This window comes from Stegostoma tigrinum, chromosome 10 (assembly GCF_030684315.1).
Source record: "Stegostoma tigrinum isolate sSteTig4 chromosome 10, sSteTig4.hap1, whole genome shotgun sequence".
NCBI lineage: Eukaryota > Metazoa > Chordata > Chondrichthyes > Orectolobiformes > Stegostomatidae > Stegostoma > Stegostoma tigrinum.
In genome coordinates this window covers 67502501-67521321 of record NC_081363.1, presented here as the reverse complement: position 1 = coordinate 67521321, position 18821 = coordinate 67502501, and the positions used below count along the sequence as shown (strand labels likewise).

General features: G+C 40.1%; 1 protein-coding gene across 4 annotated transcripts in view; it reads right to left on the bottom strand.

The window, feature by feature from the left end:
• ryr3 (ryanodine receptor 3) overlaps positions 1-18821 on the bottom strand; it is a 369427-nt gene that overhangs the window by 87618 nt on the left and 262988 nt on the right. For all 4 annotated transcript variants that reach the window (XM_059649213.1, XM_059649214.1, XM_059649215.1 and 1 more), the window contains 6 exons: positions 18323-18383; positions 17973-18211; positions 14685-14766; positions 9020-9150; positions 5830-6144; positions 3895-4135 (listed from right to left, as the gene is read on the bottom strand). In XM_059649213.1, the coding sequence (XP_059505196.1) occupies positions 3895-4135; positions 5830-6144; positions 9020-9150; positions 14685-14766; positions 17973-18211; positions 18323-18383 (1069 nt within the window). The remainder of the gene's footprint in view (positions 1-3894; positions 4136-5829; positions 6145-9019; positions 9151-14684; positions 14767-17972; positions 18212-18322; positions 18384-18821) is intronic.

Sequence of the window (18821 nt, the reverse complement as noted above, 5' to 3'; positions counted from 1 at the left end):
CAATTCCCAACCCACCCCTTTCCATGACCACCACTTGCCCCAAGTGTAATAGTGCCTGCGGTAGCCGCGTTGGTCTGCACAGCCATCTATGGACTCATCCTGAGAGTGGAAGAGAATCATCCTCACTAGAAGGGACAGCCAATGATAATGATCCACCTATGTTGCAACTTTCAGAGAGTGATGGACACCGATCCCTAATCCCTCTGTACATCAATGCTCCTCAGGGCCCTGTCATTTACTGTGTGCTTTTCTCTTGCATTTGACCTCCCAAAATGCATCACCTCACATTTGTCCTGATTGAACTTCATTTTTCTGCCCAACTTTCTAAATGATCTATACCTGCTGTATCCTTTGACTGGTCACATACATCCAGCCAGGAAAGCACTCTTCTGAAGCTACCCACTGACTTCAATGACCAAGCCAATTTTGTATCCAACCCGCCAACTTACTATGGATCCCACGTGACAATCTTCTGTACTGGCCCAGACCAGAACACGAGGGAGCTAGTCAAATGCTTTAGCAAAGTCCATGTCGACAACATCCACTACACTACCCTCATCAATTACCTTCATCACCTTCTCAAAATACACAACCATGTTTGTAAGACAAGCCATGCTGACTATCCATAATAATTCTATTCTTTTCCAAATGCGAGTAACTCGCATTCCTAAGAATTTTCTCCACTAATTTCCATACAACTGAAGTAAGGCTCACTGGCCTATAATTTCATGGATCATCCCTGTTGCACTCCTTTATTAAAGGAACAACACTAGCTATTCCCCAGTCTTCTGGTATCTCTCCTGTGGATAAAGAGGATACAGAGATCTCTGTCACGGGCCCAGCAATTGCCTCCCTTACCTCCTTCAGTAACCTGGGACAGATCACTTCAGGTCCTGGGGACTTATCTAACCGAATGTTTTTCAAGGTACCCAATACCAACTCCTCCCTAATCTTACCATCCTCCATTTACTTCTCCTTGGTGAATATACATAGAACATAGAAAAGTACAGCACAGTACAGGCCCTTCGGCCCACCATGTTGTGCCGTGGAATAATCCTAATCCAAAAATAAAATAACCTAACCTACATTCCCCTCAATTCACTGCTGTCCATGTGCATGTCCAGCAGTCGCTTAAATGTCACTAATGACTCCGTTTCCACGACTACCACTGGCAAACTATTCCATGCGCTCACAACTCTCTGGGTGAAGAACCTCCCTCTGACGTCTCCTCTATGCCTTCCTCCTAACACCTTAAAACTATGACCCCTCATGGCAGCCAATCCTGCCCTGGGGAAAAGTCTCTGGCTATCGACGTACATTATACATGAAAGACCTCATCCACTTTCTCCGGCTCCACGCATAAAATCCCTCCTTTACCCTTGAGCGCACCTATCTTTTCCCAAGTTAGCCTCTTTAGGCTAATATATGTAAAAATGCCTTGGGATTCACCTTAATCTTATTTGCTAATGACATTTCATGGACTGTTCTCACCCTCCTAATATCTTGTTTACCTACTTTTCCACTTCCTCTATTCCACAAAGGCATTAGTTGATTTTAGGTTCCTGTATCTTCCGTATGCTGTCTTTCCATTTTTGACTAAATTTTCAACAATGCAGGGTTTTACATGTGCAGCTCAGTAAAGGAAAAATCTATTTGCTAAATTGGGGTGCAAGCTGATAGACTAGAATGGCAGTTGTGGAGTGGAGATTTGATGGCCCTAGGATTGGCTGCATGGTCCCTTTAAAGGCCCGCATTTTTCTTTGAAGTGGCTACGTTATAACAATGAGCTGTGAGGTTTGATACCTAACAGCAAAAAAGCCTGAAAAATTATAGCTGTCCAATTCCATCTTTCTGTGCCTGTATCCTTGATGCTTTGGATCTCCCAACCCACATGCTGTTCTCCAGCGCACTGAGGGTGGGCAGTTACTCTACTGCTAGCCACTCTACTTCTTCCTCAAACCCTGCATCAAAAGCTCTTTCCACCCCTCCCATCAATCAACAACCTCCTCCACTCGTCCAATTTTTGCTCTGGGGTCATAACGAATGTTTTGGTGGTGCAGGCTTGATGGGCTGAAAGGCTTCTTCAGTAATGCATGATTTTAAAGAAGTAGTATGAAAATGGGGTCACAGGGAATAAAAAATTTGGGAAGCACTCTTTTAATAAATGTTGTCTTTAGTCTATAGTTTCTACAGTCGTTGGAAACACTCATACTTAACCAGAGTGGTCATCGCATAGTTCTCTTAACATAGTGTCAGAAGAGTACTCGACAATCTCCCTCTGATCCTCATCACCTCTGGTACTTTCAAGAGAAATCTTTTATAGGCAAAATTTGTTGCATCGATTTTCTGCTGCTATTTAGGTTTAATAACATGTTACAATAATAATATCATTTTTGAACACGTTATTTTTTATAGAATGCCAGATAGCAAAGGATGGCAGGTAGCAACAAGAGTGGGATTTCTCTCATCCTAAACTAAATATGCCAAAGCCAAGTGTGATATTTTCCTTCTCAGAAAATGAGAATTAGACTGGGTAAGAGGAAACCAGTAGCTTAAGGATGAAATCAATGTTCTGAGACCATTGACAGTGATCTAGAGGAAGCCGCACTTTCTGATATAAATTAGATCAGCATAATATGCAGATATAACCAGAAGCCATCCTATTTGTACGACTCGGTTATAAACTCACCAACTTATTGGGGGGAGTCATTAACTCTCTTTACAAATGTTGTAAAATTTTAGATGATATTGATTTTACATGTGATGTTCTCATAATCCATTTTAATATCTAGATAAAGGTTTGGTGCTGAAATCCCATTTTCTGTGATATAATTGGTCCCCAGTAAACAGATAAATATCCATCTGATTGACCTACCCAATGCCTGGTTCCCACCATGCAACATGTTACTGCCCCTTGGCCTTCCATTGTACATTGTCTTGGAACTTGGGCCATAGAGTTCATCCCCCAGCTACTGGTTCCCTCATTCTCACTTTTATCATACTTTTCTCTGTGCACATCAACTTATTCAGGTGGCTTAAAAAATTGCTTCTGGAGTATCTGCACAAATGGCAACTTTAAGAAGGGCCTTGTACAGCCTTCCCCCTGTGAGTCGGAAGTAAAGCCTGGAAAGGGTTTTGCAATAACATACTGCTGTTAAAGTGGGAGGGGAGACCAGAGTGAGGCTCTGACCTGGGGATAGAAGGCAGGACTGCACTTAAAGAGGAATAAGGGAAGGAAAAAGAAAAAGAAGCATTACAGAAGAAGAAATTGGGACTGGAGAACAAAATCAAAAAGAAAGAAGCAGGAAGATAATGCAGGAAGAGTCAGTAAAGAAAAGAGAAAGAATTAAGATGAGGGACCATTAAGGAGAATTTGGACAGCAAAAGCAAAGAAAAAGGAACGACAATTCTTAGCTTTTAATTGAGTGGGGCATATTGGATTGGATTGGAGTGAATGGGCTCAAGTCAATAGATGAGCAGGTTTTCTATGTGTTATACACTGGAAAAGTGTAACACCAGCTGTTGAAATAGAATCAGAAACATGTTTGGCAGCTGAGTCCATTTACTGTAGGCCAGTAAGTGGCAGAAAAAGGATAAATGCCAGCTACAAATATTGTTTATTTGCACATTACACCAGTAGTGCTAGAAGTCACATGCCAGCATTATTGAACAGAAACAGGCCCAGTGAATTAGCAATGCAGTGTGAGTCTGTGTTCAAAAACAACACATCCTGCAGAACTAACAATGGTCAAAGTTTCATTCCAGTGCCCATATTACTAGCACGAGGAAAGTATACTTCAGCTACAACACTGAAGCAATCCCAAACAGAGTTCCTAGAAAAGTAAACCCTTTTTGCAGGAACATGTTACACAAGAATCACATTGATATTCTTGCCTGTTGTAATCCACGTAGCGAATCAAAATTGGATAGAAAGAATAGAGATCGCGGCAGAGAACAGCAAACTCATCCAGAATTAGTAACTCAGTTTCTCGGGTATCTGACTTGACTTCTGCTTTCATCTGTTCTTCCTCCAAGACAACCTTTATTACTTTCTTCTTTAGTTTCTCCAGGGTTGGTATGAATTGGTTTTTCAGCAATTCAGGTTTAGCTTTGCTTATGATTGGCTGAGCATACACTGGAAAAAACAAAACACTAACACAGTTAGTTGATGAGGTTGTTGACTTGCTCACGAAGCTGGCTTGTTTTCGTTCAGACATTCATCACCACGGTAGGTGACATCATCAGTGAGGCCTCCGATGAAGCAATGTTGTTCTACTCTGCTTGAAAGGCATGCTGTCTGGTCTGTTACGATGAGTAGTGTCATTTCTGGTTTTGATCTGTATGGGTTTGCATATGAGATCCAATTCTATATGTTTGTTGATTGCATTATGGGTTGAGAATCATGCCTCTAAGAATTCCCATGCATGGGTTGGATTACCATGTGCCAGTTAAACTGAGAGCCTTTATTGTCTGAATGAACTGATATTAAGGAAAGTTCCTTGTGCCTTTTTGCTGCTAGCTGATGCTCACGTATTCTGATGGCTAGTTTCCTTCCTGTCTGTCCAATGTAATGCTTGTGGCAGGCATTGTATGGTATTTTGTAAACCTCGTTGATTCTGCATGTTGTGGGAGTGGTGTCTTTAATCCTTGTGAGTGTTTGTTGTAGAGCGGTTGTGGGCTTGTGTGCTACCGCAATTCCTAGTGGTCTTAGGAGTCTTGTTGTCAGCTCTGATATGTTCTTGATGTGGGCAGTGCGGTCAGTGTGTTAGCACTGCAGATGCCTACTAAGCAGACAACAGGAAGATACAGTACGCCCTAACACGTTGGCTACACTGTCCTACATTAAGAAATTAAGAACATATCAGAACTGACAAGACAAAACGTCTGAATGAAAATAAGCCAGGTCAGCAAGCAAGTTGACAACCTTACCTACAACCTGAGCTACAAATCTTTGCCAAAACTGTAAATAGTTAATTAATGTAATACACTAACATTAGGGGATTGATACAATGATGGGTGTATGTTGGGAGATGACTCCACAGGTAACAAAAACCTCTTCACAGTCAATGTGCCTAATCTGGCTCAGTACAGTTGGCCAACACATAAAGCTTTCAGAATCTTTGGTTTGCAACGCTGATTAGGGAACTTTCATCATGATAATTGAGCCTGCTTCCCATTGTGTGGCTGGGACACATGCAATGAGTAATGTTCCACTTGCGTAATGCCCACCACAAAATGTTCACGGAAAAACTTATTATTATTTTATCTTTATTGTCCTGCACTTTGCCACAAGGGAGCAGAATCTTAAAATTAAAGTTGATCCATTCAGGAGTGATATCGGAGTGCACCTCTTCACAAAAAGGTTCATGGAAGTTTGGAATTCTTTCAGTCAAAACTATTGTTAGTTAACATTTCAAGATGGAGAGAAAATAGATCATTCTTATGCAAGGTCGTTAAGAGATACAGAATAACAATTGATAAATGGAGTTGATATACAGATTGAACATGATCCAAATGAATGACAGAACAGGTCCAAGGAGATGAAAAGGCACAAGTATGCTTGTAGTCATGATTTACTTTCAATGTAAAAGTGGCAGGATATCTGTGGTTTTCTGCAATTAAGTGATGTTTGATATGAATTGCTCAGTGTTTAACATCAATCAAAAATTAAATATATTTATGTATATGTTTCATTAAAACAAAATGGAAGTATTGTTTAATTGAATTTTGAGTGAAAAGTTGCACAGAAAGAATGGATAGATAAGTTTAGAAGACACTTAAGAAAAATTAATACATTAAAACAGGCTTCAAAGTATATTGTATTTTTACCTGCAAGTCTCTTCATCCAGGAAGCATCATCAATGCCCAGATTATTGTTCAAAATTTTCAGGATGTTGCCCAAGGTCACACTAAGATGTTCAGAAGTGACTACAGTACAGCAATTGCCAGTGGGTTTGTTCTCTGGCCCTCTTTCCCACCAGTACGACAGATAATTACATGACATGGGCAAAATAACTTCAATAATATGAGGTATTTCGGTATATCTAGCTCCAGATTCTGCCATATCAGTGATATCCTTTATTAGCGCCTCTAGTTGAGGCATCTCTGGGCATACTTCTTCCACTGTATCTGGTAAGCCTAGAACTAGAAAAGCAATCCAACTGTTATCCTTGCACTTCACGTTATAACTGCATTCCAGATTTATAAAGACAAAAACTGTAACTGTGTAAATAAAGAATATTCAGCAACAATAATTTGCATTCATATGGACATTTAATGGTCCTTTACAGAAGCATGTTAACAAGAAACCGTGACCAATGTTGAACTATTAAGTGAGGCAAGCCAAAGCTTCGCCAAAGAGTTTCTTTTTGAGGAAATTCTCATTGAAGTAAATGGAAGTGAATTTTTCTGGAATCTCAATGAAGCCAAGGACAATCAACCATATTGAGGACAACGTAGCAGGGAAAAATTGATGGAAATTTTTGGATTCTTGTCATTATGAGAACGTTGGGGTCAGGGGTAAAAAGGCCAGGTGACTGGGTATGACATGTGGAGGCAGGAAGTCATGTCATGGACACTTTCAGGAATACATCCAGAGTTTGCATCTTTAAAGGAGGAGGCGGCGTTTAGGAAAAGATTTCCAATAGATAGGGAGCAAAATGAAGGAAGGATGAACAAGGGATCAGAGGTTGAGCAGAGAGCTTCAAGTGGGATTCAAGACTCGGGAGGTGGCAGAGTTGGGGGGAGTAGAGGTCCGAAGAAATTTAACGGCGAGCACGACACATCTTTTTTGAGGCACTGGAATATCCTAGAGTTGTATACTGATCACTAGAGACAGGGGCGTTAGATAAATGGGATTTGTTGTGGGATAAGCCTAACAGAGGTTTGAATAAACTGATGTCTAATTAACTGATATATATATGATGTATACCAGTATGGAATCCTGGTCAAGTGAACAAAGTAAGAGCACATACCTAGGTCAGGATGTGCCAATAAAGGAACAGTTATAATGGTGACCAAAAGTCATGTGGCTCAACTTAACAAATACATGGTTAATGTAAAAGGCAAGGGCCCAGACAGTAGGGAAATGAATGGTTTCACACTGTGATATGAGGATTCCTGCTGAAAACTGGACAATTTCCATGTCATTGTGCTTGAAAACAGCACTGTTGCATGAGACTGCAGTTAGATCATGTCTAATTTTTGATCTGTCACATTTTCCAATTTCTGCTGGAGAAATAACTCTGCCTCTATGCCCCTCCTGCCAGTTGTACATGATAGGTAAGAAAGGGACAGTTAGCCACGATCCAATAATTTCAGGCAGAATGAGAGAAAGAGATTTCCAACCATAGGTTGGTGGGAACATGGAGCAGGATCTCATTGTGGAATTGTTCTCGCTTGGCGCATGGAGAGGTGGTGAGGGATTGCCACTGCCTGTGTTCAGGAACTACATGTAAATGAAGCCTTCCCATCCAGAACTTAAAGGAACAGCGTTCAGGTACAACACCAACACACTAAATTAAATAGCCTTCCCACCTCCAAGCTCAGCATCAGCGATAGCAGAAGATCTCACCCAAGGATCTTCTTGTCAGCTGAGGGGAACAAACTTGCTACTAGACAAATGTTTGACAGTTTATAAATGTACAACATTCTGTAAACTTACACTTCCACTGTAGCTTGGGCTCCTTTTCTGACCAATGTAATAATCTATACAAAAGAGAGTCAACTCATGCAGTAGCATCCCTATGCTGAGGCAGATTCTCTTGACCTGTACTCTGGAGGTATGTCAAAACTTATCCAAGCAGATCGATGATAAAAGAACTCTCATTTAAACTGTCAATTGAAGTTCAGGTTTATTTTCTGGCCAATGGGAATAATCTTTGGAAAAGGAGACAGAGTATTCAGAAGACTAGGTTCAATTCCACCTACCTTGAAAGTGTGTCATAACATGCCCAAACAGAATGATTAAAAATAACTTGCTTTGGATTTTCATATGATTGAATACTTGTGAATTTCAAATTGGGCATAAGGAATAGGAGCAGAGTAGGCCCCACCATTCAACAGGATCATACCTGATCTGATATTTCTCATGTCCACTTTCATGTATTTTCCTTGGAATCCTTGTTTCCCCATTGATCAAGAAACTATCCATCTCAGCCATAAACATACACAATCTGCACACCCCCACCACCCCTCACTGCTCTCTGTGGCAAGGGATTCCAAAGACTTTAACCCTCAGAGAAAAAAACAATCTTTCTCATCTCAGATAACACAGTGTGAAGCTGGATGAACACAGCAGGCCAAGCAGCATCAGAGGAGCAGGAAAGCTTGATGTTTCAGGTCGGGACCCTTCTGCAGACGCTTCTTCTGTAACAATTTTAACCCTGCTGCGAAACCTCTGTAACAATTTTAACCCCTTCTCATCACAGTCTTAAATGTGCACTCTGTAATTCTGAGACTATACCCTCTAGCTCTAGACTCTCCCATGAGGGGAAACATCCTCTCAGTGTTTACCTTGTCAAGCCCCTTAAGAATCCTTCTTGTTTCAATGAGATCATCTCACATTTTTGTGAACTAAACTGCATAGATTTCCAACATGTTTAGCTGATGCTCATAGGACAATCCTTTCATAATAGGGATCATCCTAGTGCGCCTTCTCTGAACTGCTTCCAATGAAATGTGATCTTTCCTTAAACAAGGGAACAATAACTGCTCACTGTACTCCAGACATATTCTCACCAGCACCTTGTACAGTTGCAGTAAGACTTCCCTATTTTTAACTCCAACCCCTATTGAAATAAGGGCCAACATTTCATTAGCTTTCTTGATTACCGGCTGTACCTGTTTGCTAGCTTTCTGTGTTTCATGCACAAGTGCCTCAAGTCCCTTTGTGTTGCAGCTTTCTGCATTTTTTCTCCAGCAAAGGCTGTTTAAAAACTAAACTACATAAAACTTAATAATTATTTTTCTATTATTGTAATTAACAGCAAAGCATCTTTTCTTCAAGACCAATACATACTGATTCGTTCTCGAGGTGTTTTTGTATTGAAAACCGACTGTGCATTGTGTATGTTGATGGAAGGTTCCAGAAAAGCTACAGGCATGGCTGCTGCAAGTGTAGCAAGACACTCCCCAAGAACTGGCCGCTGTCTATGACATAAGACAGAAAAAGAAACAGTAAAACCATCTTGATGTCAAATAAAGGGAATACAATTTAAAAAATACATGGGTATTCTCGCATTTACAGATATTACAGCTGAACACAAGACAGGGAGACCACAGTTCACATTACAATAACAAAAAGTTTGCAACTTGAATTGGAAACTCTATATTGGAACATTATAAAGCAAAGAGACAGCATCAGGGATAATAGAAGCTACCTTCAGAAGCCATTATTGGACCAGAGGGATTTGAGGAATGAGTTGATATGGCTCATCAAGATTATGAAGAATTACGGTGGATAATTGATGACATAGTAACTTTGTCTAGCAGTAGATAAGATAGTGGATTAAAGGCGAACAGTAAAAAGAAGAGAGATTAGAAAAACATTTTTTTACACAGTGGTGAACATGAGATAGTTGCTTGACAGTGAGGGATGTTAAGCAGTAGGGGGAGCACACAGGCATCCAGAATCAGGTTTGGGTCACAGTGGGTACATTACTGGCATGGACATGACAAATGAAAAGAGCTGTTTGAATGCCATTTTATGATTTAAAAGAAAATATATAATTGGCACATTAAACAAATTACACCTGTCATCATTAACACTAACTTAAGAGTAGCTTTCAAATTAAGCCTGGTTTTGTAAAGAAAGGTAGTAACTTGTGTGGAGATATAACTTGGGCAGGAACATTACAATGCAGTTAATCCCAATGATGTTTATGCCATAGCACTTCCTATCTCAAATTCCTACTTTCCTAATGCAGGGAAGATCTTTGTGCTCAAAGCAAAAAGCCTCTTTTACAGCCGTTCTATATTTTGAAGCTTCACTTCATCAAAATTGCAATCTGGTTTCCAAGGAAATGATGAATAGTGAAGTGCAGTGAAATGGATAAAGTTAAACATAACATTTAGAGTCAGAATTTTTGCAGAGAGAAACAGGCCCTTTGGCTCACCATGTCAATGCCAATCAAACATTCTACTCTCCTTTTCTTGTACTTGGCCTGCAGCTTTGTACTCTACGATGTTTCATATGTTTAAATAAATAGTTCTTAAATGTTGAGGGTTCCCACCATTGTTTTAAGCAGTGAGTTTTAAACTACCACCACTCTGTCTTTCTCTGAAATCCCCTCTAAAACTCCTGCTCGGTATTTTGAAACTGTGCCCCCTGGTTACTAACCCCGTACTAAGTCGAAAGGTTCCTCCTGTCTACCTTGTCTTTGCCCTTCAGAATTTTGTATCCCTCAATCAGTTTCACACTCAGCCGTCTCTGGCCCAAGGGAAACAATTCTAGCCTATCTGGTTTCTCTTCACAGCTGATTCACTCTAGCCCAAGCAACATTCTGGTAAATATTTTGTGCACCCTCTGTAATATAGAAGCATTCTTCCTGTAGAGCGGTGACCAGAACAGCACACGGTATTCCTGCTGTGGCCTAACAGCTATTGTACACAGCTCCATCATAACCTCCTTGCTCTTGTATTCAATGTCTTGCCTAACAAAAGCAAGTATCCTATACGCTGTGTTAACTCCTTATCTATCTGCCCTGATGCCTTCAAGGGTCTATAGGCTTCTTACCCTGTCTGCCATGCAGGCCTTGTCAAAGGCCTTAATGAAGACCACGTAGTCTACAACTACAATGTGACTCTCGCGTACACACATCATCTCCCTCTGACCAAGCTATACTCACTATCCTTGACAAATCCTTACCTCTCCAAGTGGAAATTAATTCTGTTCCTCTGAAATATTTTTTCTATAGCCCCCCTGCTCAGTTATTAGACGCATTGGCCTGTAGTTTATCCTGACCACCTTTACTGTACCATATTTAGTGCTATTCAGTCCTTGGCACCCTTTATGTGGTCAGAAAGGATTTGAAAGTTAATATCAAAGCCTCTGAAATCTTCTCCCTGGGATACATCGTTAATGGACCTGGGGATTTATTCACTTCCAAACCTGCTAAAATGACTAATACATCTTCTCTCTCAAAGCTAATTCATTTAAGTATATTACAAGAACCCTCTCTGATTTCTATGTCCACGTCATCCTTTTCTACTATAAATACAGATGCAAAGTATTCATTTAAAACTATGTCATCCAGCTAGAGACATGCATTGCCACTTTGGTCTCTAAACGGCCCTACTCTTTCCCTGTTTTGTTTTTACTTATGTATTTACAGAATGCCTTTGAATTTTCCATAACATTACCCATCGGCATTATTCACGTTCCCTCTTGGTTCAGCTATTTTGTATTTAAGCAACTCCCTGCACTTTTTATACCCTTCTATAGTATCTACGTTTGGTATCCACCATAAGCTTCTTTTTTCCTTAGCTAATCTTGTGCATAGCTTAGCATCTAGGGTTCTCTGGACTTGGATGGTCTCAACACTCAACTTTACAGGAACATGGTAGCCATGCCGTCTCACTATTAAGACTTTGAATATCATCCATTGTTCTGATGTGGATTTTCCTGCAAGTAATTGCTCCCAGTTCACTCTGGCCATACCCTGTCTTAAAATTGACCTTCCTCAATTCAGAACTTTCGTTCCTGGCCCATCAATGACTTCATCAATAATTATCCTTAATCTCATAGAACTGTGGTCACTATTACAAAAATGCTCTCATCCTCGTATGTACAAAAGCAATAATATCACATCCCCATGCTTTAATCAGCTGACCTGCCTTACACACAAGACTTCTTGCATTAAAATTAATCCCATCCAGCCTTGCCATGCTCCCTTGGGCCGAGGCTTGGCTTTTTTCACACTGCCTTTGCTCCTCCTCCTCAAAATACCCTGCAGCTATTTAGTGACATCTTGACCCCAGCCCAAAGGAGGCAACACACCATCCCGGTGTGTATGTCCATGGCTGCAGAAATGCCTGTCTATGACCAATACTACTGAATCGCGTACCACAATCATTCTCCCTCCCTTTCTGCTCCCTTTGTGCAGTTAGACTCTGGCTGCACTCCCAGACCAGAGGAACCGTCATTCTCACCATTTCCAAAATCTGTTCTTGAGTGAGTTGCATTCTGGGGCTTTCCTGATTGCCACCCTTACTCTCACCGGTGGTCATCTCTTCCCTCTCTGGCTGCAATTTTTAAAGATGATTTACTAATAAAGCCCTCCATCAACTCCATGAACTGAGATAACTAACAGCCATCCATTTAGCGATTCCCTGTCTTCTCTGTTTAAAAGGTAAAACAAAAGACAATGGTACAGTAAAGAAATTGGCTGAGGCTGATCATGATAAGTTACATAAATGGGAGATCTCTATTAAGAGCCGAGATGTTATGCCGATGGGTGGAGTGTTTTTCTCAGGACCAAAGAAGGCTGAGGGTGAAGAATCTTGAAAGAATAGATGTAAGGAATATTTTATTGGGAGAATTCTAAGCGTGCTCATAAAATGTAAGACAATTGCTAATGGATCTATAAAGAAATTAAGCAAAGCCTCTCCACTCAGAATTGTTAGAATGTGGAACTTGCACCAAATGAAGTTATGGAGATGAATGGCATGGATGTATCGGAGGGGAATATAAATAAATACATGAGGAAAAAGAAATGGAAGGATCTGCTAATAGAGTCAGATGAAGTAGCAGAGGAGGCTGGCACAAAGCACAAATATGGCCACCAACCTGTTGGCTACTGGCTGTCTAGATGGCAGAACTTTGCACTTCCTGTATTGATGCTAGGCAGCAGGACCAGCATCCTTTGAGCATAGCTATGCCAATACTGTCAATGGCATAATGGCAGATGCACATTGTCTGACTTTACTGCTTGTCAATCCCTTTAACATCTACCATCAGGCATCATTCGAATCGAGAAATGCTGTACTTGCTGTAGTTGAATGACAATCCCCATTACTAATTTTGAATTAATTTTTTGAAACCCTTCTATGTTGTGTCAGCTTATATTATGGTAAGATTGGTGTTTGCTTTTAGTTCCACCTTGCTCATTCTGCCTATGTTATCAATGCCACGGTTAGGGGATTGATTTTGAGTATTGTTTTCTAAATTACATAAGCTGATGAGAGCATGAGCACAAACATAGACTAATTGGGCAAAATGGTCTGTTTCTGAGCTGTAGATTCAGTGCGATATAGAGAATTGCCACAAAGAGAAGCCTTTGGACCTGCATTCCCTCACTTAATTATCTGCAAGGGAAGGTTGGCTGCACTGCCTCTCAACAAGAAGTTAGGAGTGCAAAGTTACGCCACTTCTTGCAAGGTTATCTGTAGTTAACTTGAACCATGCGGTAAGCAGGGTTGAGATCATCTCTTGCTTTTAATTTTCCAGGCATCATCTATAGTGTCAACTAGTACACTGTCCACAGCCACCAAATGGACGACTGTTTCTTAGCCTCAGTCTTCCCAATTAATTCACCTCATAGCGCATTACTACTGTTATTCTGTTGAACAAGTGCAGAAGATACTAGCTCCACTGAACATCTGTTTTGACTCAACCAAGCACTTGTGATCTGTCAATATTGCATTGCATGGAAGCCAGGAGAGAGTTCGTGGTCTCCCTGCAGGAAGAAGTGTGTATGGACACAGTCCGCAGGCAGAATTCCTCAATAAAATGATAGTTGGGATAATGGTAGAGTTTGAAGGCTAGCTCTGAAACCATCTGATTTCTATAGTTTATTTGTCTATATATCGTTATGTGGAATGCTGTGATGGCAGCAGATATTAACCTACTTGGCACTTAATATCCATAACAAATAGCCTGGCCGGAGAGTGGGTGCGTTGAAAAGCTCAAAGTAATTGTGAACTGCTGAAGATGTGCTGATTTTAATAAAGTCTTCCTGCCTTACAACTTCATCTCACAACCTGCACTGGAGAAAAAATAAATAAGTAGAAGTTTATATGTACGAGGAAATGGTGAAAGAGTAGGATTTCAGAATAGGATACTGTAGATTTGCTGGGAGGAATTTATATTCTCACATAACTTCAGTAAACAGGAATAGTCAATATATGTAAAATGGGACGTTTCATAAAATTTAACAAAGTACAATATGGTTTAAAAAAGGAGAGCTGTTATGCATTGATGGATTGACAATTAGGTAAAACCATTTGTCCTACACTGACACTATAGAGTCAAGCTGCACAGCTATTGTAACGGCACTGCTTTGCAATCAACACTTCATTACAAAGATACAATTAGAAAGGATGAAAAACACCTTGAATACAATAAGGTCAATGACCTGAATCACCAACTTTGTTTCTTCCCTGCACAGTTACTTTTGGTAGGTCTTGTAACCATCTTCTGAATCAGAGGCATTGGACTCAATTGCATTCCTGGATGAGATGACTATGGAAAGTAACCATAATACTATTACTAAAATCTGCTAAGAGCCTCTTTAAACCTAGGCATTTCTTTGCTGTCTTCAATGATAAGGTAATTGGGAAGATAGCAATTCTGGTGATTGGAGAATAGTTTAGATTGAACTGGATCCATTTGGACATCCATTTGTTGAAGCTTTATATTTCGTGATCCTAAATCCGATTTAAACCATATTTGGAGTTAGAATTACCTTTCAACATAGACATTCTTCCCAGTTCCCAAGGCATACAAGCTGCATAGGATTCGATAACATGACACTTGAACATCATCCACTGCAAACAGAACAGATCTGTGTTTAGACTCTCCAGCAAGCAATCTCCTATCACATTTAAAAGTGAAGTAAATTTTGATCAAATGCCAAAGTAAACCACAACTTCAAAATTGATCCAGCCATCCTTATTTCATAGCATGTTCCATTTTAGCTACAGCTCTGAAGAATCATTGTCCATCTCAGTTCGTGTGGTGACTGTACTCATTCTGTTTTCACTAACTCAATGCACTCATTATGTCAGGAACTAAAACAAAGAGATAGCTGCCTGAGCCTTTGTTGGTGAATAAAACTCTAAGATATTTTTGTTTACTGTCCAAGATGGTGCAGACCAAATGGAGCAGCTACAAAAATGCAGCACAAGAACAAAATATATTGAAGACACTTGTAGCTGGTCAGGCAACATCCACGGGGATATCTATAAGATATCCAATGGATAAGCATCTAAAACATAGACCCTTCTTCATTCCTGCCTGAGGTGTAGTACTAGACAAACCGAGTGCTTGAGCAATTTACTATGTACTTTTCCACATCATATTATATTCCAATAGGATCTTAGAGACGTATACTTTTCTTTTTGGACCAAATGTTTGGCTTCACCTGCGAGAAAAGGGAGCATGGGTGCTGTGGGGAGAGATAATGGGAACTACAGATGCTGGAGAATCCGAGATAACAAAGTGTGGAGCTGGATGAACACAGCAGGCCAAGCAGCATCTCAGGAGCACAAAAGCTGCTGTTTCGGGCCTAGACCCTTCATCAGAAAAAGTTTCAAGGCCGAAGAGATTACAAGAGAGTTGCAGTGGGACAGAGATCCCCTAAGGTTTGTCTGGACGGAGGAGGGATCTAGGCCCGAAACGTCAGCTTTTGTGCTCCTAAAATGCTGCTTGGCCTGCTGTGTTCATCCAGCTCCACACTTTGTTATCATGGGTGCTGTGGGGACCTCTTGCAACCACCACAAAACTTTTTGGATTTTTCTATCAGTGATGGCAATGAAAATGAAACCTGGCAAGTTCTGTTCTGGGCATGCAATCCTCGCTACTACCTTCCCTCTTTTTGTGCTCCATCTAGACTCCTTGGCAACAGTCATGAAAATATATTCTACTGATTTGAGGAATTTTCTAGCACAGAAGGAGGCCATCATGGGTTAGTGCTATAGGTGGTGGGATAGGGGGAAGGAGCACTGTTAAAAGTCTATCCATTTCCTCCTATTTTCTTGATTGTTGCTGATAGATGAGACATTTGTGAAAGACTTCCATCTGCCACTTGTGAGGACATAAGTAAAAATCCCAAACTAGAAAGAGTGTTGATCTGTCTACATCTAGATGAGATTCTGTGAATGGACAACACTTGCTGAACAATCCCAATTGCACCAACAGCTACTGTAATGACCATTTTATGACAGTCAGTCAAACACATGCCAGGGTTCATTTATGTTTGCTGGAAATGACATGCATTTATTTTCAGAGGTTTTTTCCCAGCGCCTAAAAGGGATACATTCAAGAGTCCATAGCTCTGAGTCTGGAAAAACACAGCAGGTCAGACAGTATCAGAGGAGCAGGAAAGTCAGTGGGTCAGTCCTGACGAAAGGTTTCAGTCTGAAATGTTGACTTTCCTGCTCTTTTGCTGCTGTCTGACCTGCTGGCTCTTCCAGCCTCAGACCTATAGACGCTGGCTTCCAGCATCTGCAGTTCTTATTGTCCCAAGCCTTGTCCCTATACTAAATTAGCAGCAATCCTAGGCAGTCTCTGGTTCCCTGTTGCTTTCTCTTTGGAAAGCCTTCAACCAATCACAGTCAACTTACCAACATATCAACACTCTTTGCTCCTACAATATAAATTTTTGTGACTATTTAAAATTCAGCCTTCTTGGATTTGTCATAATGAGTAAGCTTCAGTTTCTCATCTCTCATTTCAGCACTGTTCAGGTTCTGTAGTGCAAAGTAACCTTTTTTTAACATGGCCTTTCAACAAAACTACTTAAAAATTTAATTTCTAAGTGTTTAATCACCTCACTTCAACAAGTTCTCCTTTACCTGTCCTTTTGGGACGGTATTCCATGTTTAAGACCTGAATGTGTAAAAATAAATATGCATAACTTTTAATTTTCACTATCTACATTATCATGATTCTTTTTAAATTTTATGCTTACAGATCGCTTCTTATAATGAAAGAGTTTTAGTTTTTCTAGTTCATTTTCCCTTATGACATGTTACAGCTTTCCATCTGTGGTCTTTGCATCTTTCCGAAAGGCTGCTGTCCAATTCGGAACACAAGGAGCCAAAATTTGTTGTAAAACCACATTTGTGTGAATGTTTGCTAATTATATGCATGCAAATCAGACAGCAACTTACAGTGAGGAGGAAATAGCTAGTCAACTGAAAATCAATAGAACTTTCTGGCTAATTCATCCATAGCTTCATAAAATCGGATCTTTCCTTAAATCACCTCTGCAGTTTAATTAAACTGCTACATGAAGCTGCAAAATTAAGTCTAAAAAAGCATAAGTATTCTCCTATCAAATGAATCTGATTATCAATTATGATTGTCAATTGATCCCTCTACTATATTGAACCTCAATCTTTTAGAAAGTGATGCTGAAGAACTTAAAAATAATTTACATTTGTGCTTACTTAATTTCTGTTTCTCCCTCTTTCTTAACCCAATCTTTCCTCCTGTTTTATTCCCTTGAAAGTACCAGATTAGACTCTAATTCAACCACTTCTTCAGATCTTCCTCAAGTTATTTCTTAATTCTTAAATGTCATTAAGGAGATGTACTTCCTCAAGTTCTGATGAAATTTCAACTCTTTCTCTCTACACTGAAATTGGCTGAACTGCTCAGTCCTTTCAGCATTTCCTGCTTTTATTTCAGATCTCCAGTGTCTGCAGTATTTTATTACTATGGGGCTGCTGCTGATCATATCATTCACCAAGATCCCAGATAATCAATGGTCCATATTATGCTATTACCAGCTTCTGGAAACTTACAGAACAAAATACCGTTGGACTGAAGGGTGAACGGAAAAGTCAAAGTAGCCAGGTGCATTTTTTTCAGAAAATTCGGCTAAATTATTCAAACCATAATCTATTTCAGATTTTGCCCACTGCAGTTATAAATAAGGTGATGAGTCAGAGTAATGTGTTGAGTCAGAGTGAAGTGTTCATAGTCCAGATAATGAAGTTTATAGCAGTACTCAATTTTGATTACTCACAGATAATATCGACTCCAAATTGATGTTGACTAATGTGGTCAAAGATTGACGTCAGCACAGGTAACAGAGCGACGGTTGTGTAATTGATGTTCTGGGTAACTCCCTTGAGTTGAGATCGCGAATGCGTGAACTTTCCGAGTTTCAGATTTTCTAGTGTTTTTTCCAGATCTTCTGCTGCATTTTCAAAGAAAGATCGGAGGCCAGCTTTCACCAACTCTGATCCAGACTTCATAACAGTTCTAAAAGGCACAATTAAGAGAAATTGCATAACTCCAGCCAAAGGGTTCAACAACCATCATTCAAAATGATGAATAATGAAATGGCAACATGTAAAGAAGTGACAGAATTACCTTAGGTCCATTGTCCGTGCCAGGATGTGTAAACAGTTTACCATTGTACCAGAGTCACTGCCTTTAGAGATGAGAAATGAAATACACGAGAACATTAACCCATTACAATGTGGAGTTATGCAAATATAATTAATGTTGATTAATTTATGTAAATAATGTTGATGCCATAGACAGCAAAGAGATCTTCAACTGCAAAGGAACTGGACACAAGTTTGGAAAGCAGCTGCACATTTCATCAAAGAAGGTATCAGAAAACCTCAGTCTGAGTTAGGTTTGGGCCTAATTCAAATGTCACTTATGTGAGCTGTATTAGTTCATTATGTCTTGGATTTGATTCCTCTGTGGTGCCTTGGAAGAAGAGGAAGAGCTCACAACCCCAATTGCTCATCTCATGATCCCATTGCTAGAGTCGTAATTCAGTATTGCAGTAGAGGAACTTAGACCTGATACTGATCTGTCCAAGTCATATTGTTCCCAGGCAGGTCTGTCTGGAAAGTGT